The sequence below is a fragment of the Rhipicephalus sanguineus genome, chromosome 10 (genome assembly GCF_013339695.2).
Source record: "Rhipicephalus sanguineus isolate Rsan-2018 chromosome 10, BIME_Rsan_1.4, whole genome shotgun sequence".
NCBI classification, from domain to species: Eukaryota; Metazoa; Arthropoda; class Arachnida; order Ixodida; family Ixodidae; genus Rhipicephalus; species Rhipicephalus sanguineus.
In genome coordinates this window covers 39330385-39354510 of record NC_051185.1, presented here as the reverse complement: position 1 = coordinate 39354510, position 24126 = coordinate 39330385, and the positions used below count along the sequence as shown (strand labels likewise).

Here is a 24126-nt window from a genome sequence, read left to right as displayed (position 1 = left end):
AGCGGCCGTGTGTCAGCAAAGGGCATCTTGTATATATGTTGCTCTTTGAGCTTCCTTGGCAATCTTTCTTTTTTAGATGTTCAGTTGGTGTGTTAGAGGCGTGATTTGCGAGTATTTTTGTAAAAGGTTTCAATGTACGCCCAGTCAACAACCTCGGAGCCAATCGTGAGCTTGTGTTTTCTCAAATTATTCCGCGTGCATTTTATCAGGTGTGGGATGTCAAACATGAAGTATAGTTTGCAGTTGTTGACAGTAAAACATGCGTTCATGAAGAGAATGGATCAGCATTCTTGACAGGCTGACATTGTTTGACCCTTGATCATAGATGACCACTTTTTTTCAAGCTGCATAATTACATCTAATAGCAGCTTGTGCATTGCAAGAGCTGACGTTGCATTGCGGGACACTGCAAAGGCTACTGGCTGCATCCAAATTCTCGATATGCCAGACACAGCCATTAGAATGGCTGCATTTGCCACACGAGAAGTCCTTGTGTTTCCATCATATGTGTAGCCAATCACTATATCTTTTGATTGATCGTACATCAAATGTCTTTTCAAGGCTATTTAATCGAATAAAAGACAGCATGCTTTGTCTTGCAGAGGCCAAGCTTTAATGATTGATTCTATTGCATCCATGGCACCTGGAATGATACCAGGTGTCATTGGGATGTCTGCCAGCCAGCACCTGAGTGTCCGCACATGTGGCAAGTGAAGCATTTCTCTGAGGAAGCGTGAATTGAGAGTGAATTGTTTCATCCATTTGGACCAATGTTTTTTTTTTTTTTGGGGGGGGGGGGGAATGTACCAAGCCTGATTCGTGCTTTAAGCAGTTCAAAAAAGGTCCTTTGACAAATCCGGTTCAAGCTTGTTTAAAACCTCCTGCTGCGTTACTCGCCTCGCCTCGTCCCTTTTTTTCATCTGACCGACTGCCTTGCGGTACCTTTCACTTCGTGAGTGAAGTGTTAGCAGCTTCTTTTTGGTGCGAAGGGTGTGCACAGAGCTGCGTTTTCTTTGCCCACTTTTTTGGCGTTTCTTGCATCTGCTCCGCGCTGCTGCCCTCCTTGGAAAATTGGAGGCCGCTCGGACTAGGCTAGTAGCATAGCGCGGGAAGACACACGGACAAAGAAGAGGTACGATACGAACACAAGCGCTACCCTAGTGAAGAACAGAGTCCGCCGCGTGCGGTGGATGCTGGGATACGCCCCTCGACTAGACCACTGGACTGGATTGGACAGGTGGGTCCCTAATCAAGCACGTGACTTTTTGCAACCCTCGGTAAGGAAAATATAATGAGATGTCAGGGCAAGCCTGAAACAGGCACTTAACGTGCAATTTCAAGCTGAGTGCATTACTAGCGCCTTAGGTACTCTGCTCCAACGAATATCTAGTCAGTAGGTTCAGTGCTGGGTGTTTCCAGATAAGATCAAACACGAGGTCCTGGTCACCATTCCCGATTTTGATGAAATTTACTGTAGGTCTAGGCATTACACCCAGAACAACGGTTTCGAAGTTAGTTTTGCGAAAAAAAATTTTGTTCGCCTGAAAAAAAAATATACAAATTTTGGCCGCAAAAAACACTTTTCCGCCAATTTCGCGATTTATGAATTTTGAGCGCACCTAGGGAAAAAACGGTACACTTCTCGGTCACAATATTTATCGTCCTCGAAGAACAAGTGAAATATAATCTTATGAGCCTATTATTTTCCTTGCTTGTCGAAGCACTTTTGAAGAAAAAAATTGCGAACTTGGCAAATCAGACAAAGTACCTGTATTTGAGGAATTTATTGCTGCAAACAAGTTAAAGTGAGGATAATAAAAATCTGTACATATTAACTTTGGTACTTTCGCTCTCTTTTAAAATAATTTGCGTGCTTTTATCACGCTTCATTTTACTCGATAAGTGGGCTGAAACGTAAGTGATTTATCAAAAACGCCGAACTTTGAAAATAGTTTTCTCAAAAAGGCCATTTTTAATTTTTTTTTTAATCCCTCTGATTGAAGTCAAGGACGCCATCTATCTTTTTGCATAAAAAAACGTTGCATTATTTTGGTTGCTAACAAGTTATAATGCGTCAAATGTGACCAAGTCAGCCTAGCGGCCGCGTCGTTCGTTATGTGCTGAAACCCGGATATAAGTTGTTCAAAATACTTGTACGTGACATAATCACAAATAAGTACCTCCACACCAACAAATGCGAAGCCGGGTTTCATGGTTAAGCAAGCTTTGTCTTCCGATCAGCCTCATGATACACCCGCGGTAGCGGCCGCTCGATGCTGCGGGCGCTGCGAATGAGCTCCATTTGCGGGCCAAACTACGCTCAGAGGACGAACGAGAGAAGGAATGCATCACTGTGAAATTTAAAGGTTGTTAAGCGCCAACAAAAGCCATATTATACAACAAAAGCTCTGCTGGTAATCTTGCAGTGAGCGCCTCCAGTAGAGCGCTGATGTGTTGCTTTCCCTCTTCGGCTGGCCTAAAGATAATTAGGTTCACTCAATCAGCAATATATGACATAAAAGCAAGCCATTTACATCTAAAGAAATGCCTCACACGTGCTTCCGACGGTCGAACAGCTCAAATTGCAGTTGTTCTCTATCTCGTGGCAGAACACTTGTGTGAGCCGGCTGTGCAAAGAAGTGAGTGCAAGTCCTTTGCTTCATTAAAGCACCGCTTTTACAATACTGTATTGCGTCCACAGATATTTTCAACGCAAGCCGAACGTTTATCACGATATTTTGCGGCTGCGGGCATAACAGGAGGGAAAAAATACATGAGCGCACTACTGGAGGCGCTCACTGAGAAATTATCAGCAGAGTTTTCGTTGTATAATATGGCTTTTGTTGGCACTTAACAGCCTTTAACATTCACATTGATGCATTCCTTCTCTCGTTCGTCCTCTGAGCGTAGTTTGGCGCGTAAGCGTAGCTTATTCTCAGTCGAAGCGGCACTCATGTAATGAGAGCGCCCGCAGCATCGAGCGGCCGCTACCGCGGGTGTATCAAGAGGCTGATCGGAAGACAAAGCTTGCTTAACCATCAAACCCGGCTTCGCATTTGTTGGTGTGGAGGTACTTATTTGTGATTATGTCACGTACAAGTATTTTGAACAACTTATATCCGAGTTTCAACACATAACGAACGACACGGCCGTTAGGCTGACATGGCACATTTGACGCTCTATAACTTGTTAGCAACCAAAATAATGCAACGTTTTTTTATGCAGAAAGATAGATGACGTCCTTGACTTCAATCACAGGGATTTTAAAAAAAATTAAAAATGGCCTTTTTGAGAAAACTATTTTCAAAGTTCGGCGTTTTTGATAAATCACATACGTTTCAGCCCACTTATCGAGTAAAATGAAGCGTGATAAAGCCACGCAAATTATTTTAAAAGAGAGCGAAAGTACCAAAGTTAATATGTACAGATATTTATTACCCTCACTTTAACTTGTTTGCAGCAATAAATTCCTCAAATACAAGTATTTTGTGCGATTTGCCAAGTTTGCGATTTTTTTCTTCAAAAGTGCTTCGACAAGCAAGGAAAATAATAGGCTCATAAGGTTATATTTCACTTGTTCTTCGAGGGCGATAAATATTGTGACCGAGAAGTGCACCGTTTTTTTCCTAGGTGCGCTCAAAATTCGTAAATCGCGAAATTGGCGGAAAAGTGTTTTTTGCGGCCAAAATTTGTATATTTTTTTTTCAGGCGAACAAAATTTTTTTTCGCAAAACTGACTTCGAAACCGTTGTTCTGGGTGTAATGCCTAGACCTACAGTAAATTTCATCAAAATCGGGAATGGTGACCAGGACCTCGCGTTCGATCTTATCTGGACACACCCTGCTAACACCATTCAGTGCTCGAATGTTTTGCCTGGAAATGTTGAGGATATCCGATAAGTAGACTAATTTTCAACAGCCGTTTAATGGCTGTAGCAGTGTGGACCATTTGTAGTTTTGTTATTTTGTAATATGATTTGTTATTTTTGTAATATGATAATCGATGTCATAGAGATGTATGCGACTGCAGTAAGCACAAATAAATTATGTAAAAAAAATAGCGTAGCTTGCACTGGAGGCGCAATGCCAAAGAGACAGGAGAGCTAATGTGCATCTATGTAGTCCTGGCTCTTGCTGTTTTACTAAGTTTCTCAAATTTTCTCTGTCTTTCTTCCTCTCTCTCTTTCTTCTTCTCTCTGTTTTTTGTATGTCCTTTTTATTCGTTTATCTCTATTTCTTTCTCTTTCTCGCTCTTTCTATCTTTCTTCCTCGTTCATCCCTTTCTTTCTTTGTCTCTCTCTATTTCTCACTTGCTTCCTCGTTCTGTCTATCCTTTTCTCCCTATCTGTCACTCTTTCTTTCTATCTCTTTCTCACACCCTTGCTACACTATACTATACAAGGCTATGCTAAGCTCCGCTCGCGTGCCTGGATAGCCGAGTGGTTCGGGCGCTCGCCTTAGGATCGAGGATACGCGGGTTCGAATCCCGCCTCGTATGGACTATTTTCTCGCCGAAAATTTCTCTTTCTTTCTATTTCTTTCTTTCTCTCTCTTTCTCTGTTTCTCTCTCTCCGTACTCATTCTCTCACCCATCAGTGTTATTAAAGGCCACGCCGCAGAAATCGGCGCACGTGTTCGGGGATCGAAACAGAAGAGGACGAAGATGAAGAAGAGGATGTAGAGAGCGCGTGCCGGTTCATGCACGATGATCATTTCTGTTTCGACAGACAAATTACGGCGAGCTTAAACACATTCGCTGTTAATAAATAAATGTCTAATATGGTCTTATTGGAAACACAACATCGATGTTTTGACAGGCGGGAGTTCGACATACAGCTCATGCGTGACCTAGCGCCTCGGGATTCTTGGAACACATACGCCACCCACTGATATCGAAGGCCTGAATGTTCCTCAAATCTACCGACTGAATGCAACAAAACAAATACGCTAGGTTTAAAGAGTTTCTTTCCTGTTTCAAAGTGAGTTGCTTTAAAAGGTGTAGCCTTTTTTTTTCGTTCCTGATTTGCAGGTTCTACAAGGGCTACCCGACCGCAACGGGCGTCTTCGCGGCCGACTATTTGACCGCGAGACAGGAGCGCATGCGCAGATTCCTGGAGTCTCTTCACGACGACCACGACGTACACACACGGTTCGCCTACGTCGAGCAGCCCCAGTCCGAGCCGACGTACGTGGCATCGCAGAACAGGGTCGCCCTTCCGGCGGCCTCCATGCTCCCGCCCATGTTCGACGAGCGTAGCCCGCCGGCGGTCAACTACGGACTCCTGGGCTCGGTCTTGTTGAGGGCTATGGCCCGCGTCGCCATCAACGTGGCCGAAATCAAGCACGAGGAAGCCGAGCGGGTAGCCTGGAGCGGTGGAATTGTCAAACAGTTCGTCGGAAGGTACGCAGAGCGACAGAAACAATTCAGTGTTTTAGTTCGTCAGCAAACTTATTTGCGTTAGCGTTATACCTAGGGTGGTAGAAGTTGTAGCGGATACCCTAGTTATACCGGATACCGTAGCCGTAAGCGTGGCAGGCTGGTTTGGTGGCGCCATCTGGCGGAGCCCAGATGAACCAAGCAAGCGTACAATTCTTATTTCAGATATCTAGTGCGTTCTACGGTGCGCGTTCAAGAATCCCAGATGGTCGAAATTTCTGGAGCCCTCCACTACATCGTCCTTCATAATGCTATCATGGTTTTGGGACGTAAAACCCTAGATTAATATTATTATTATTATTATTATTATTATTATTATTATTATTATTATTATTATTATTAAATGCGAAGCATTTCTTAGCGAACTTCTGCGACTTTGAGCGTATCTATCTATCTATCTATCTATCTATCTATCTATCTATCTATCTATCTATCTATCTATCTATCTATCTATCTATCTATCTATCTATCTATCTATCTATCTACCCGCCTACGACTTTGTGCTCTCCTGGTCGCTTGGTTAATCGAATGTACACCAAAATTTCTATGGGCTAACATGACTGTATGGCGAACATAATTGACAAGTCATAACATGAAAATCATGACACGCATGTCATGTACAGCATAATTTACATGCCACGCTCATGGAGCGCTGGCGGCCGTTTCGCTAGCTTGATCTACCCCGAAATTGGTATTGCGTGACGTGACTGCGTGACGAACATAAATAACACACGAGTTAAGATCAAAATCATGACACGCATGTCATGTACAGCATGACTTACGTGCCACGCTCATGGTGCGCTGGCGGCCGTTTCGCTAGCTTGATATACACCAAAATTGGCATCTTGTGACGTGACTGTGTAACGAACATAAATACCACGAGTTAACATGAAAATCATGACACGCATGTCATGTACAGCATGACTTACGTGCCACGCTCATGGTGCGCTGGCGGCCGTTTCGCTAGCTTGATATACACCGAAATTGGTATCTTGTGACGTGACTGTGTGACGAACATAAATATTAGGAGTTAACATGAAAATCGTGACACGCATGTCATGTACAGCATGACTTACGTGCCACGCTCATGGTGCGCTGGCGGCCGTTTCGCTACCTTGATATACACCAAAATTGGTATCTTGTGACGTGACTGTGTAACGAACATAAATACCACGAGTTAACATGAAAATCATGACACGCATGTCATGTACAGCATGACTTACGTGCCACGCTCATGGTGCGCTGGCGGCCGTTTCGCTAGCTTGATATACACCAAAATTGGCATCTTGTGACGTAACTGTGTGACGAACATAAATAACACGAGTTAACATAAAAATCATGACACGCATGTCATGTGCAGCATGACTTACGTGCCACGCTCATGGTGCGCTGGCGGCCGTTTCGCTAGCTTGATCTACCCCGAAATTGGTATTGCGTGACGTGACTGCGTAACGAACATAAATAACACAGTAGTTAACATGAAAATCATGACACGCATGTCATGTACCAGCATGACTTACGTGCCACGCTCATGGTGCGCTGGCGGCCGTTTCGCTAGCTTGATATACACCAAAATTGGTATCTTGTGACGTGACTGTGTAACGAACATAAATACCACGAGTTAACATGAAAATCATGACACGCATGTCATGTACAGCATGACTTACGTGCCACGCTCATGGTGCGCTGGCGGCCGTTTCGCTACCTTGATATACACCAAAATTGGCATCTTGTGACGTGACTGTGTGACGAACATAAATAACACGAGTTAACATAAAAATCATGACACGCATGTCATGTGCAGCATGACTTACGTGCCACGCTCATGGTGCGCTGGCGGCCGTTTTGCTAGCTTGATATACACCGAAATTGGTATCTTGTGACGTGACTGTGTGACGAACATAAATATTAGGAGTTAACATGAAAATCATGACACGCATGTCATGTACAGCATGACTTACGTGCCACGCTCATGGTGCGCTGGCGACCGTTTCGCTAGCTTGATATACACCAAAATTGGCATCTTGTGACGTGACTGTGTAACGAACATAAATACCACGAGTTAACATGAAAATCATGACACGCATGTCATGTACAGCATGACTTACGTGCCACGCTCATGGTGCGCTGGCGGCCGTTTCGCTAGCTTGATATAACCGAAATTGGTATCTTGTGACGTGACTGTGTGACGAACATAAATATTAGGAGTTAACATGAAAATCATGACACGCATGTCATGTACAGCATGACTTACGTGCCACGCTCATGGTGCGCTGTCGGCCGTTTCGCTAGCTTGATATACACCAAAATTGGCATCTTGTGACGTGACTGTGTAACGAACATAAATACCACGAGTTAATATGAAAATCATGACACGCATGTCATGTACAGCATGACTTACGTGCCACGCTCATGGTGCGCTGGCGGCCGTTTCGCTAGCTTGATATACACCAAAATTGGTATCTTGTGACGTGACTGTGTGACGAACATAAATAACACGAGTTAACATAAAAATCATGACACGCATGTCATGTGCAGCATGACTTACGTGCCACGCGCATGGTGCGCTGGCGGCCGTTTCGCTAGCTTGATATACACCAAAATCGGTATCTTGTGACGTGACTGTGTAACGAACATAAATACCACGAGTTAACATGAAAATCATGACACGCATGTCATGTACAGCATGACTTACGTGCCACGCTCATGGTGCGCTGGCGGCCGTTTCGCTACCTTGATATACACCAAAATTGGCATCTTGTGACGTGACTGTGTGACGAACATAAATAACACGAGTTAACATAAAAATCATGACACGCATGTCATGTGCAGCATGACTTACGTGCCACGCTCATGGTGCGCTGGCGGCCGTTTTGCTAGCTTGATATACACCGAAATTGGTATCTTGTGACGTGACTGTGTGACGAACATAAATATTAGGAGTTAACATGAAAATCATGACACGCATGTCATGTACAGCATGACTTACGTGCCACGCTCATGGTGCGCTGGCGGCCGTTTCGCTAGCTTGATATACACCGAAATTGGTATCTTGTGACGTGACTGTGTGACGAACATAAATACCACGAGTTAACATCAAAATCATGACACGCATGTCATGTACAGCATGACTTACGTGCCACGCTCATGGTGCGCTGGCGGCCGTTTCGCTAGCTTGATATACACCAAAATTGGTATCTTGTGACGTGACTGTGTAACGAACATAAATACCACGAGTTAACATGAAAATCATGACACGCATGTCATGTACAGCATGACTTACGTGCCACGCTCATGGTGCGCTGGCGGCCGTTTCGCTAGCTTGATATACACCAAAATTGGTATCTTGTGACGTGACTGTGTAACGAACATAAATACCACGAGTTAACATCAAAATCATGACACGCATGTCATGTACAGCATGACTTACGTGCCACGCTCATGGTGCGCTGGCGGCCGTTTTGCTAGCTTGATATACACCGAAATTGGTATCTTGTGACGTGACTGTGTGACGAACATAAATACCACGAGTTAACATCAAAATCATGACACGCATGTCATGTACAGCATGACTTACGTGCCACGCTCATGGTGCGCTGGCGGCCGTTTCGCTAGCTTGATATACACCAAAATTGGTATCTTGTGACGTGACTGTGTAACGAACATAAATACCACGAGTTAACATGAAAATCATGACACGCATGTCATGTACAGCATGACTTACGTGCCACGCTCATGGTGCGCTGGCGGCCGTTTCGCTACCTTGATATACACCAAAATTGGCATCTTGTGACGTGACTGTGTGAGGAACATAAATACCACGAGTTAACATGAAAATCATGACACGCATGTCATGTACAGCATGACTTACGTGCCACGCTCATGGTGCGCTGGCGGCCGTTTCGCTAGCTTGATATACACCAAAATTGGTATCTTGTGACGTGACTGTGTGGCGAACATAAATATTAGGAGTTAACATGAAAATCATGACACGCATGTCATGTACAGCATGACTTACGTGCCACGCTCATGGTGCGCTGGCGGCCGTTTCGCTAGCTTGATATACACCAAAATTGGCATCTTGTGACGTGACTGTGTAACGAACATAAATACCACGAGTTAACATGAAAATCATGACACGCATGTCATGTACAGCATGACTTACGTGCCACGCTCATGGTGCGCTGGCGGCCGTTTCGCTAGCTTGATATACACCGAAATTGGTATCTTGTGACGTGACTGTGTGACGAACATAAATATTAGGAGTTAACATGAAAATCGTGACACGCATGTCATGTACAGCATGACTTACGTGCCACGCTCATGGTGCGCTGGCGGCCGTTTCGCTACCTTGATATACACCAAAATTGGTATCTTGTGACGTGACTGTGTAACGAACATAAATACCACGAGTTAACATAAAAATCATGACACGCATGTCATGTGCAGCATGACTTACGTGCCACGCTCATGGTGCGCTGGCGGCCGTTTCGCTAGCTTGATCTACCCCGAAATTGGTATTGCGTGACGTGACTGCGTAACGAACATAAATAACACAGTAGTTAACATGAAAATCATGACACGCATGTCATGTACCAGCATGACTTACGTGCCACGCTCATGGTGCGCTGGCGGCCGTTTCGCTAGCTTGATATACACCAAAATTGGTATCCTGTGACGTGACTGTGTAACGAACATAAATACCACGAGTTAACATGAAAATCATGACACGCATGTCATGTACAGCATGACTTACGTGCCACGCTCATGGTGCGCTGGCGGCCGTTTCGCTACCTTGATATACACCAAAATTGGCATCTTGTGACGTGACTGTGTGACGAACATAAATAACACGAGTTAACATAAAAATCATGACACGCATGTCATGTGCAGCATGACTTACGTGCCACGCTCATGGTGCGCTGGCGGCCGTTTTGCTAGCTTGATATACACCGAAATTGGTATCTTGTGACGTGACTGTGTGACGAACATAAATATTAGGAGTTAACATGAAAATCATGACACGCATGTCATGTACAGCATGACTTACGTGCCACGCTCATGGTGCGCTGGCGACCGTTTCGCTAGCTTGATATACACCAAAATTGGCATCTTGTGACGTGACTGTGTAACGAACATAAATACCACGAGTTAACATGAAAATCATGACACGCATGTCATGTACAGCATGACTTACGTGCCACGCTCATGGTGCGCTGGCGGCCGTTTCGCTAGCTTGATATACACCGAAATTGGTATCTTGTGACGTGACTGTGTGACGAACATAAATATTAGGAGTTAACATGAAAATCATGACACGCATGTCATGTACAGCATGACTTACGTGCCACGCTCATGGTGCGCTGTCGGCCGTTTCGCTAGCTTGATATACACCAAAATTGGCATCTTGTGACGTGACTGTGTAACGAACATAAATACCACGAGTTAATATGAAAATCATGACACGCATGTCATGTACAGCATGACTTACGTGCCACGCTCATGGTGCGCTGGCGGCCGTTTCGCTAGCTTGATATACACCAAAATTGGTATCTTGTGACGTGACTGTGTGACGAACATAAATAACACGAGTTAACATAAAAATCATGACACGCATGTCATGTGCAGCATGACTTACGTGCCACGCGCATGGTGCGCTGGCGGCCGTTTCGCTAGCTTGATATACACCAAAATCGGTATCTTGTGACGTGACTGTGTAACGAACATAAATACCACGAGTTAACATGAAAATCATGACACGCATGTCATGTACAGCATGACTTACGTGCCACGCTCATGGTGCGCTGGCGGCCGTTTCGCTACCTTGATATACACCAAAATTGGCATCTTGTGACGTGACTGTGTGACGAACATAAATAACACGAGTTAACATAAAAATCATGACACGCATGTCATGTGCAGCATGACTTACGTGCCACGCTCATGGTGCGCTGGCGGCCGTTTTGCTAGCTTGATATACACCGAAATTGGTATCTTGTGACGTGACTGTGTGACGAACATAAATATTAGGAGTTAACATGAAAATCATGACACGCATGTCATGTACAGCATGACTTACGTGCCACGCTCATGGTGCGCTGGCGGCCGTTTCGCTAGCTTGATATACACCGAAATTGGTATCTTGTGACGTGACTGTGTGACGAACATAAATACCACGTGTTAACATCAAAATCATGACACGCATGTCATGTACAGCATGACTTACGTGCCACGCTCATGGTGCGCTGGCGGCCGTTTCGCTAGCTTGATATACACCAAAATTGGTATCTTGTGACGTGACTGTGTAACGAACATAAATACCACGAGTTAACATGAAAATCATGACACGCATGTCATGTACAGCATGACTTACGTGCCACGCTCATGGTGCGCTGGCGGCCGTTTCGCTAGCTTGATATACACCAAAATTGGTATCTTGTGACGTGACTGTGTAACGAACATAAATACCACGAGTTAACATCAAAATCATGACACGCATGTCATGTACAGCATGACTTACGTGCCACGCTCATGGTGCGCTGGCGGCCGTTTCGCTAGCTTGATATACACCGAAATTGGTATCTTGTGACGTGACTGTGTGACGAACATAAATACCACGAGTTAACATCAAAATCATGACACGCATGTCATGTACAGCATGACTTACGTGCCACGCTCATGGTGCGCTGGCGGCCGTTTCGCTAGCTTGATATACACCAAAATTGGTATCTTGTGACGTGACTGTGTAACGAACATAAATACCACGAGTTAACATGAAAATCATGACACGCATGTCATGTACAGCATGACTTACGTGCCACGCTCATGGTGCGCTGGCGGCCGTTTCGCTACCTTGATATACACCAAAATTGGCATCTTGTGACGTGACTGTGTGAGGAACATAAATACCACGAGTTAACATGAAAATCATGACACGCATGTCATGTACAGCATGACTTACGTGCCACGCTCATGGTGCGCTGGCGGCCGTTTCGCTAGCTTGATATACACCAAAATTGGTATCTTGTGACGTGACTGTGTAACGAACATAAATAACACGAGTTAACACAAAAATCATGACACGCATGTCATGTGCAGCATGACTTACGTGCCACGCTCATGGTGCGCTGGCGGCCGTTTTGCTAGCTTGATATACACCGAAATTGGTATCTTGTGACGTGACTGTGTGACGAACATAAATAACACGAGTTAACGTGAAAGTCATGACACGCATGTCATGTACAGCATGACTTACGTGCCACGCTCATGTGCGCTGGCGGCCGTTTCGCTAGCTTGATCTGCCCCGAAGTTGGTATTGCGCAACGTTACAATGTGACGAACATAAATATTAGGAGTTAACATGTAAACCATGACACGCATTTTCCTCAATGACATACAAGACGATGTATGCAGCTATTTGCTGGCTGCTTCGCATTACATCGATTCCCACAATGCGTGGGATCTGCCGGCTTTTTATTATTATTATTATTATTATTATTATTATTATTATTATTATTATTATTGTTGTTATTATTATTATTATTATTATTATTATTATTATTATTATTATTATTATTATTATTATTATTATTATTATTATTATTATTATTATTAACTCGATGGCGTTAAAGAGCTCATTTCGCATAAATTCCGGTGACGGCGTTCGTTGGTTGTGAGCCAAAAATCATCATTGACCGAAAAATCGAAAAAGATGCAAATAAGGCAAATAATAAAAATCTTCGGTTCGAGTGAGAATCAAAACCAGAACTGCTGCGTGGCAAGCAGGTGTTCTACCACGCAGCCACGCCATTTCTTGGAACTGCTGAGGAAAAAGAAACACTATATGAATGTCATGAAGTGGGAGGAGTCTCCTTTACTCATGTAATATTGCGTGGCAGAACCGACGAATCGCGCCAGGCGTCAAAACATGTGAATTGCGCAACGAGATGGGTGTTTTAAAGACCCACCCATTACAAAACGCTCAGACATATTTAATCGTCATCAGCTGCAAAACCGTCAACAAAGTGGGCAGCTGCGTATTCTCGCGTGTTCACTTACGGACGCGTATTGGGCCCTTCGCTGATTCGCAAAAGGAAAAATCACAGCATATCCACGGAGTGAATGATGATGAGTGGGCGAAGCTGCGGAGGTTCATTGGTAAACCGTGAATCTTCCGTGAATTCTGCCCAGTACATCATCACCGACGTGAGATCGGGCGCGTTTATACTAAAGGTTCGATGAGAGTTATGACGACTTGCAGCTTACTTTAATTTTACATGTACGCTGTGAATTTTCATTGTTTAGAAAACCATTGCTTTAGAAAACATCTGGCGTCTTTCATTAAGCAGCTGGCGTCTTTTCGTTTTGCTTTAGAAAGATCTGGCGTTTTTTTAGAAAACATCTGGCGTCTTTCGTTGGTTTATTTCATCAATCAACGGCGTTTTGAACAAAATTTTTATTGTTTAATCACGCACAGGAGAAATCTCACCAGCCACTACCTTGGAGGTAAACAATGGCTGCTAATGGGAATGAGAGACAGAAGAAGTCGGCTTTTAGCTAACACTTACACTTCTACTTCTACTAACGTTTCCTACTGGAACATGCCAATGGCTGCTAATGGGGAATGAGAGACAGAAGAATTCGGCTTTTAGTTAACGCGCACGCTGCGAATTTTTTATTGTTCAACAACGCACAGGAGAAATCTCCCACCGGCACCACCTTGGAGGTCAAGATCTGGTACTAGCGTTAAGACTGGTTACGTACTACGACGGGGACGAACGGGTGCCGCCTTAAGGAGCTTCGCCCCTAAAATTGCGGCGTATTGGGCACTTAACTGTACTTGCAGTAGGCATTCTAGGATAGTTAGAAACGGCCAATGTTCGGTGCACAGTCATTCGTTTCCTTACGACACGGTTGAGGCATGCACCTAGAATCGAAGCTAGGCCAGGCCCGAGGCATGATGGCAGTTTGGAGTCCGGGCCATGGGGCGTCGCTACCGTCGAAACGATTGCAGCGAACCTGGTACGGGCGGGGAGTGAAGGCCTCAGTAAGCCTAATTAAAATAAAATAACGCGGCCACGGTAGTACACAGTAGTAAATAAAAACGTGCTTCTGCATTAAACTATAACCAGCCACGAGTATTACAAGGCAAAGTTTTAAAGAAGTTTTGTAAACATGACTGTGCGTGGCTCCGCTAGGTACCGCCGCCATCACGCCTGCGCAGCGCACAAGCAGACGACGCGCAAGCACGAGAGCGCATAGAAACGCAAACTTTACCACCGCAGCGAGGAGCAGCGATGTCGCACCTTTATTGCGGTGTGAAGTGGTGCGATTCCTCGGGGAATGAAGGCGAACACTTCTTCAGAATCCCTGCTGACCACAGGTATTTATACGTTCACTATTATATATTTCCCAAGATGTTCGCAAAGTTTTGATTTGACTGTCGTTGACCGTTATGATTTGAAACTGCTGAATGAACAGAGAATTTTCTTGCTGCCATTCGTTGCTGCAGCTATCTGTTTGAGAAATGGTTACGATAATAAGTTAAAATTAGTGGGCGGGCTGCAGTTTGTGGCTCGACGCGCGTCACCTCTCAAAAGCGGAGCTGTTCGCTAGTTATGGTTGCTCACGTTAGTATATATGTGCGTGCCTCACTGCCTGACGTTACCTCTACTATCTCATGAAATCTAACCAATTCGGATTACCGTGTCATGCAACCGTGTCTTCAGGGTGTTTTGTTACGTGTTACTTTAACTTATGCGTGCTAGTAACATTAACGGAGTGGGATAGTTGTTGTGCTCGCTGCAGCTGTTTTTTTAAGCGCTTTAATGCGTGCGTATACATCACGTCCGTGTAGTTTATGGGTGGTGCTCGCAGCCGACGAAAGTATCGCTCGCAAAGTTATTGCGGAGGCCCCAGTAGCGAACTCGGGACACTGCCCTCAGATTCGAATGTGTGCTGCGGTGTTGCACAAGTGAAAACCACCGCGTTCCTCATCTGTGTGTCTGTTTACACACCGACCGCCTGCTCGGATTTTTGTCGCCGTAAATTGTCCGCATTCTTTCCCTTCGGCGTACCTTGCCGCGCTGCTCGACGGGGGACCTTGAACCAAGCGTGATACCCACCTGCCCCTTTTCGCTCTCGGGAAGCTCCCGGAAACAGTTTCGCTTATCTCTTCATTACTCCCTCGTGATGCTTCCAACGGGCGAAGGCATGGCCAAGCTCGGTTTTGGATGTTCATGAAACAGGCCGCGCTTATCGCGCGGGGCCACTTTTTTTTTCCCTCTCTAATCTGGACCCATCCCCACCGCCACCCTTTCACTTTTCTGTATTTTTTTTCAATGCGCTGTTTGCGCTTAGCCTTTACACACCATAATTCCTTATAAGCTTTCAATATCGTTTCGACTCGCAAAAGCAGTGGAAAAACAAGAACTCGATCGAGTTGTGTTTCATATATCAAGTTTTAATTCAGAGAATATTGTCGGGATATATGTAATTATCTGTAATTATAATTTAGTGGAGATTAAAAGCAAGCACATTTATTAAGCTTAGTGCCATGCCTTTAAAAGCTTGCAAGTGTATTTACTCTACCAGCTGTTTTTTCACCGTAGGGTGACTAAGTTCGAGTACTTTAATTGCAGACAATCAGTTTACTGCAAGCGAGTTGCCGTCCCTGCTGCTGAGACTGCCCCCCTAGTGTGGAAGGTAGGTGTACCGAACAAGGATCTGTTTCACTTTTCTGCTTGGAATGAAAGGGTACAGAATATTTGGTTGGTGGTGCCACTGTAATACTGCACGAATAGCTTGCAAAAAATAAAAACAAAGAGCGGTACTATTTTGTATTCTACACCTGCACACTCGAGCAGATTGTTCTCTGAAATTAGAACAGTAGGTAGAAATGCCACAGCTGTTTTTCAATTACCAGTGCTATGAGAACAATTGCTGTACGTAAACCTTAAATGCAGGAAATGTACTCTAGGGGAAAAAAATGTTGTTAGCTTGCACTCATAGAGAAGCATTTTGCATGCTTGCCAGTAAAAATGTCTGAGTGCACTGTTTACATGGTATGGATGAACTGATAGCATGCTGCACAAACGCAAAATGAAGAAACAGGGAGATAGAGCAGCGAAAATGGCTTTTGGCATCTCACAGTATAAATAGTTTGTACTCTGTCCTGTTTCCGTCCTTACTCCTCTAGTGTTTGTGGAGCTCGGTATGAGTTCACAACAAACCAACCTCCCTGCAAGAAAACTTTGTTGCGTGGTATAGATATCTTTTCTTTTTCTACATCAATGCATAGACTCAGTGCTTTCTTTGTTGAGCTCATTCCATAGAGATGAAAACACTTAGTAGTTTTTCTCAGGCACATGTGAAAATTGCTCCATAAGTCTGTTGCTCAGTATTCACACGTGCAATGCAAAGTGAGGGTATTAAAATACCTGCTTGCCAGCCTTTTATAGCATATTTATTTCTTTTTCAACAGCCGCTTCGCCAAGCAGACCCACAAGAAGGCCCACACCACCGTCACAGGTTTCACCAAGTGATGGTAAGTGCAAAAAGTGAGAGAGAGAATTATTGCAAAGTACACATCCTGCATCTGCATAAGGAAGTATGGACCAGTAGTCTTGATGTTTTCCTAGTAGATATGGACACCTAAGCCTGTGTAATATTGTCACAACCTATAATGTTGACAAAACCATACATATAGTTCAGGGCCTGCAACCCGTGATTTAGTTCACGCAATTATTTATATTTCAAATATAAGGTGGGTGCAGTTGGACCTACATAGTTCACACTGCAAATTGTGCTGTCCGATTTGTCGTGATGAGTGTAGCTCTGCGAGATAGGCCAGCGGAATATGATGCACAATCAAGGTGTGCATTCATGTAAATGTGGCTTATGCAGCCCAGATAACTATTTATGAGATGAATAATTCAAAATCCTCCACTTTGTAAATGTTATTGCCTCTGTTCAGCATTTCATGAAATGTTCATTTTTGCAATGCTTTGTGATATTTCCTTAATCATGGATGATTCTTTGAAGATAAAATGCTTGGAATGTATAAATCAATTATGATTCCTGTCTCAGTCGCAGAATACACATTGCTTCCAATGAAAAATGGCATGGTAGCACATAGTGGTCCGTATATTAGTAGCCCTGTGATTGCGCCCTGATAGCTTAATCGTGATTTTTTTTTCTCTACAAGACTGATGAAAGCCTATACCTTCGCATTCTTCCATGTCTTTTTTTTTCAGCTGAGCCTAGTCCGAGCAGGGTACCGATATGGGCTTGTTGGTACATCTTGAACAGGCTAGTAGCATAGCGCGGGAAGACACACGGACAAAGAAGAGGTACGATACGAACACAAGCGCTCTGTGTTCCCTCTGTGTTCGTATCGTACCTCTTCTTTGTCCGTGTGTCTTCCCGCGCTATGCTACTAGCCTGTTCTGTTCTTCAGCTCCTCCCGAATGCCGACGGGCAGCCACCTGGTGGCGTCGATGCTCGCCACGAACTCGTGAACGATGCCGCCTATCATGGTCTTGACCTTCGCCAGCTTTACAGCCGTAAGCGCCGAGTAGTAGTACGGCGCTCGCACCACGTGACCGTAGTCGACGGAGGTCAGGGCCACGCACCGCGAGGACTTCCGGGGCGCCGGCGTGCTCGCGTTCACGAGACGCCGGCACGCCTCCCAGGCGACGTACAGGGCGCGTCCGGCGTCGCTGACGCCCTGTCGCGAGCGCATGTCGTTGAAGGACGTCGCGGCGTCGGAGCCGAGGTCGAGCTCGAAGTCGGCCATGAAGGCGCCTCCGGAATGAGCCTCCAGCGACGTCTTCCAGCTCTCCTCGATGGAGTCGTCGTAGTCCTGGACTTCGCTTCCGCTCTGTGCCATAAGCAAACGGGTGCCATGTACTAATAATACAAAAAAGACTAGTAAGACTATATATCTAGGGTATTCTGACTAGCTTTACCGTAACACTCGAATGGCGCATCGAAATACTGACAAAAGAATCGATGTCTTCTACCGACTTTTTAAGTAACAAGTTAATGTAAGCTTGTCATGTTGGCTCAGCGACGCGATCACGGGACGAAATTCTGGCCACATCGGTCATATTTTGATTGGGGCGAAACCTGAAACCCCCATCTTCAAACACAAGTGCACATCAAAGTTTGCACCGAACCCCTTTCATTTACCACGTTTCTCTTAGCAGCTTTATCATGTAAAACCCCAGAATATAATTGATTTGAAAGCCCGCTTAATCTGGGTACCGACGTATGCGGTGTGCATGAGAGAGACCAGCGTTATGACGACGTTTTATAATGCTCGCATTCGCAAACGCGCTACAGCTTCACCTACGAAATTGGGGCGCATATCGGGACATGCACATACAGACAAAGACAGAACAGCGCCTAGTTAGGATCATCATGAGCCTATCTTGATGTACGCTGCAGGACGAATGCCTCTGGCAATGGTTTCCAATTTACTCTGTCTTGTACGAGTAGTTTTATGCCTGCAAGTTTTCTAAGTTCATCACACCACCTAAATTTCTATCATCCTTTGCTGCGCTTAATTCCCATTTCTGGGTACCCATTCCGTCGCCATAACCGACCAACGGTTATCTGTTCATCACGTGGTATGGTCGGCTTCATTTTCTTCACTTAATGCCAAACAGGACATCGGCCTCCCCACTTGGCTTTTTGATGCACTCTGCTGTCTTCCTGGCATACAGCTTTATCTATAAATGACAGGACGAAAATTAGGACATAAACAAACATAAGAGAGGCGACCCGCTGCAATGGTCTGGCAGTTATGGTGCTTGACTGCTGACCCGAACGTCGCGGGATAGAATCCCGGCCGCGGCAGGCACATATGCGTGGTGGCGAATTGCTAGAGGCCCGTGTGCTTAGATTTAGGAGCACGTTAAAGAACTCCAGGGGGTCGAAATTTCCGGAGCCCTTCACTACGGTGTCTGTCATAATCCTATCGTGGTTTTGGGACGTTAAAGGGTCCCTAAACAACCCAGAGGTCGAAATTTAGTTGTGGTGTTGCAGTTGTGCACGAGCCTTCAACAAACGCGCAGCCGCGAGAATTTTTCGAAACGGTGCTGTGATGACGGAGCTACACGCGTTTGATGATACAAAAGAGGCCCTCGCTCGTTTCGCTCTTTCCTTCGCTATGCAACGTTCACCGGGTCGTCTCTCCTCCTCGCCGAGCGCTCCTTCTCGCCTTGCGAGGAGGAAGAGCGGCTAGCGCGCGTATCTGCGAGCAGACAAACAGGTTCTTTTTGTGGACGATATGACCAGACGTGAATGCTGACGTCACGGCCAACGCTGGGGATTACTGAAATGCCTGGAGAGTAGAAGGGATTGTTTCTTAGAATTTGGGGCGCGCCCGCGGCTCGCAGTGCTGCCGTGTTTGACAATGTTCATCGCGACAACATTCTGAACTTGATGCACGCGTTTACTTGAAATGTTAAAAAAATTATCGGAGGTGGTTTAGAGGCCCTTTAAACCAGAGTAATTATTATAAAACAGAAGGGATCGACGGCGTTGGTTACGTCGTAATTTGTGCCCGTCATTTTTATCTGTGTCTCGCCATAATGCCCGGCAAGAACTAGGGCACTTCATCTTATACACGTATTCAACTTTGCGTGTGAACACCTTGACGAGGAGCTTGTCTTCCAGAGTCCATATGCGCCGGGCCAGCTCCGGAGCACGATTCTTGCCGACGCCGCAGGACTCGAGTGCGTTCTGGACGAGGGGGCCGTGCTCCTTCCTGTTGCGCATGGCGAGACGTTTCTCCTTCCACTCCTCGAAGTCGGGGTCGGCGACGACTCGGAGGGAGCGAACTCCGCGGTCGGGGAAGGCGTCCGCCCGCAGCTCGAAGAACAGCCTGAGGTCGTAGCGCAGGTGCAGCTCGACCACCTTGTCCAGGAAGTCGGGCGGCGCGGCGGAGCCACCGTTGTCGCTGTCAGACGACAGGGACAAGTCGTTGTGCTCGAAGAAGGCCGCTAGCGCCTTGACGTTCAATGGGTTCTCGGGGTCCTGCGATGTGAACATGAAATCGCTAACCGGAGGCTCACCTTCTAATCTATCTTTACATTGTCGAGAGTGTATGTGCAGGGCCAAAATTCGATTAATGCGCAATTTTGTACCTGCACAGAAATGAAGAAACGCGTCTAATGATTGAGGCATGGAATTTCTATAATAGTGGTAGCGCATGCGTGAGTCAACCGTCGATTAACTTGCATAAAGAAGAAATCAAATGCCTTAACAGTTACTTCCACGTAGACCGCGCGCGCGTACCGGATTGATGGGTTCGCCTATTGCATGCGCATGCGCAGATAAGTTTTCGTGCCTTCTTTCTTTTCTGCCGTTGTGCGCCTTTGCAGTCGTTAGTCGGCGTTTGTGGTGTCTTGACTTCTTTCTTGCGCCCGTGTGTACACGCCCAGTCTTTTAGAGGGAATTTCACTTAAGGAGGTCATGAACCCCAGAACGAACACCAAGTTCATGTTTTACATGCGTGTGTATATAGCTCAGTGCTTATGACACTTGTCTTATGACCGTAAGGGCCCTGGTTCAAATCCCGGCTCGACTGAGAGCGTCGAGGTAATTTAATGAGCTTCTTTCACACTGCGGATCGTTATATCTTGAGGAAAGTCTGGTCTCCCATTGTGTATTCTAGTGCTTTACAGAGTGTGCAGCATGGTTTCGCCTTCAAGCGTTACAGAGTATAAGATGCTGTCGAAATTTATGTTATTCGATAGGCACAAACTAAGCAAGTACGAATAGGGGCTGCTACTTGGTGCTACCACTTGGTGTCCTGCTTGGTGCCAGTACTAGGCGCTACTACTTAGGATACTAATTGGTGCTTCTTATTGATGTACTACTTGATCCACTACCTGGTGCACTACTTGGGTGCTACCTGGTATAGGTCTACTACTTGATGTTATACTTAGTGCTACTTGGGGCTACTATGGTGTACTGCTTGGTGTACCACTTCAAGTACTGCCTAGTACATTACTTGGTGCATTACTTCGTGCACTACCTGCCATTATACTCGGTGGACAACTACTTGGTGAACTACTAGACGTACCGCTGGGCTCACTGCATTGTGAACTCCTTGGTGGACTACTTGGCACATTCAGTTACTTGGTGTACTACGTGGTTACTTAATGCATGACCTTGTGTACTACTTGGTGTTCTACTTGGTGTACTACTACTTTGTGGACAACTACTTGGTGCGCTACTTGGTAACTTGAGTCACCAAGTAGTACACCTGGTGTACTACCCGGTGTACTACGTGCACTACTCATGCCTGTTCGCATACCGCGTCCATGCATGACCAGTAATAGGCCGCCGCCTTGCGCAGGGACGAGTGCTTCTCGACGAGCCCGGACGTCGAGCCGACGGCATCGCGGAAGGCGGCCTCGACCGCGTCCGCAACGTCTTGTGCGGCTCGCTCCTCCAGAGGTCGTCCCCCAAGCTCGCCCTGGTTGTACCCCGTGCACACGTGGGCGCGCAGGTCTCGGCACGGGTCGGCGCTGTCGTCCAGCGACTCCCTGAGCAGACGGGACGCCAGGCCACTCTTGACAGCTTCGTTGTCGCGACGACTGGCCGGAGTCGTTCGCGGCGTCTTCGTCGACACCCTTGCCTGCACCGTCTGCGTAGAGCACAGCATGACATTCGGCTGTATTAAGAAGGTAGGCTGACACATGTCATTTTGTTGTAGTAACTCGTACCTTACTATTGTTGTGAGTTTCCATTATTGTTAAGTTATTTTTAAAAGGGCCCTGGAACACTTTTTGAGCATGGTCAGAAAACGCTGCCGATCGGTAGTCGAGGCTCCTGAGAACACGCAAGCCAAACATTATAGCGCAGCACACGGCCTGGTATTTACAGTTAATTCTCAAAGTCAGCTAGAAATCGCTCCCTCTTCTCTCTACTAATGATGCCATATACCCAAATTACTACGCCATATACCCAAAGTCCACGGCCGTTGGCTGATTTTGAGCATCGCGAGCTGCGTAGTTACCGTGGCCGCCACGGGATGCCGCCACGTTCCGCTGCGCGTGCGCTCGCGATCACACTGAAAGTAATCCGCGCGTTCGAATAAAAAATGAAAAGAAAGTGCTCAGGGTCCTGACTCGCACTGACGAAGGGACACATCTTCTTGCACCCTGGTCACCTCCTCCTTAGAGCACTGCACGGGCCCGGCCCGGCCCGCGGGCCGGGCCGGGCCGTCCGAAGCGTTTTTCGGCGGGCCCGGGCTGGGCTCGGGCGTGAAAGTGCGGGCCCGGGCTTGAGGCTGTGGCCCTGAGCCGGGTCCGGGCAGGGCCCGGGCTTGAAGCCGTGGGCCTGGGCCGGGCCCAGGCTTGACGCTGCGGGCCGGGCCGGACTCGGTAAGTCGGGCCTTCGAGCACACGCGAACGTTACGCATTGCATGGTCTAAGGTATACTGTGCCAAGCTGAAGTGACACGTGCAAAGAGCTGGCTCTTAGTAAAGCTTAGCAATAAAAATAGAAAAACAGTTGAAGTGCTATTTTTTTTCACCAGTATAGATATAGATTGGCACTATATATTTTCACTAACGTTTCGTCTGCTGGACCAGACTTTGTCACAGTAACAAGTACATCGTGGTGGGTTTTCTTATAAACACGCCAGATCACGTATATATATATATATATATATATATATATATATATATATATATATATATATATATATATATATATATATATATATATATATGAAGTACGCACTAACAGCACTAACAATGGGCCAGATCACGGTTGTTCCCATGGGAGGAATAAAGATTTTGGTCTTTTATTCTAGGTTGACACATACGGTACATTTCATTTATATTCCTTGGTATTACGTGCCAAAACCACGATATGATTACGAGGCACGCCGTAGTGGCACCGGATTAATTTCGACCACCTTGAGTTCTCTGCACCTAAAGATAAGTATACAGACGGGTGTTCTTGCATTTCGCCCCCATCAAATTGCGGCCGCCGTGGCCGCGGGAATCGCACCCGCGTCCTAGGACTTAACAGCGAAACAGATTAACCGCTGAGCTACCACCGCAGGCAAAGCAACATTTCGATGCATGTACACACCGGATTTTCCGTCCGATCGCCCGCTACAAAGCGCACGGCATCATTAATGATCATCATCAACAACTAATGTCCTCTAGTGCGTCCGGGTCGGGTCTGGTCATGAACAAGCGCGCCCTGGATTAGTTTAGTAATGAACGCCCGGGCCCGGGCCGGGCCCGGGCTTGGAACCACGGGCCGGGGCCGGGCTCGGGCTAGGTTCGGTCATGTACGCCCGGGCCCGGGCCGGGCCCGCGCTTGGAACCACGGGTCCGGGCTGGGCTCGGGCTTCATAAAGCGGGCCCGGGCCGGGCCCGGGCCGTAAAATCCGGCCCGTGCAGTGCTCTACTCCTCCTTGCGTAGCTTTCAGCGAGCTCGCTGGTACGAAAGGAGAGAGAATGCACTTGAGGCGTGCGGCAAGTCTCTGTAACTCCGCTCGTACATGGCGGATTCTAAAAATTTTTACGGCAATCCATTCGTGAGGCAATAGGCTTGAAGCCATTAGACGATTACTTAAAAAGGCGTTGCGGACCTCCTTCAAGCGAAGCCTTTATATGTCGCCGATTTCGGTGGCGGCGTCGTACACGGAAAACGTGT

General features: G+C 46.3%; 1 protein-coding gene across 1 annotated transcript in view; it reads left to right on the top strand.

Moving 5' to 3' along the window:
* The first annotated feature begins 1169 nt into the window (after positions 1-1169).
* LOC119406340 (uncharacterized) overlaps positions 1170-24126 on the top strand; it is a 124608-nt gene continuing 101651 nt past the window's right edge. Inside the window, exons 1-2 of the mRNA XM_037673080.2 lie at positions 1170-1237; positions 5030-5401. Of these exons, the coding sequence (XP_037529008.2) occupies positions 1191-1237; positions 5030-5401 (419 nt within the window). The 5' untranslated portion in view covers positions 1170-1190. The remainder of the gene's footprint in view (positions 1238-5029; positions 5402-24126) is intronic.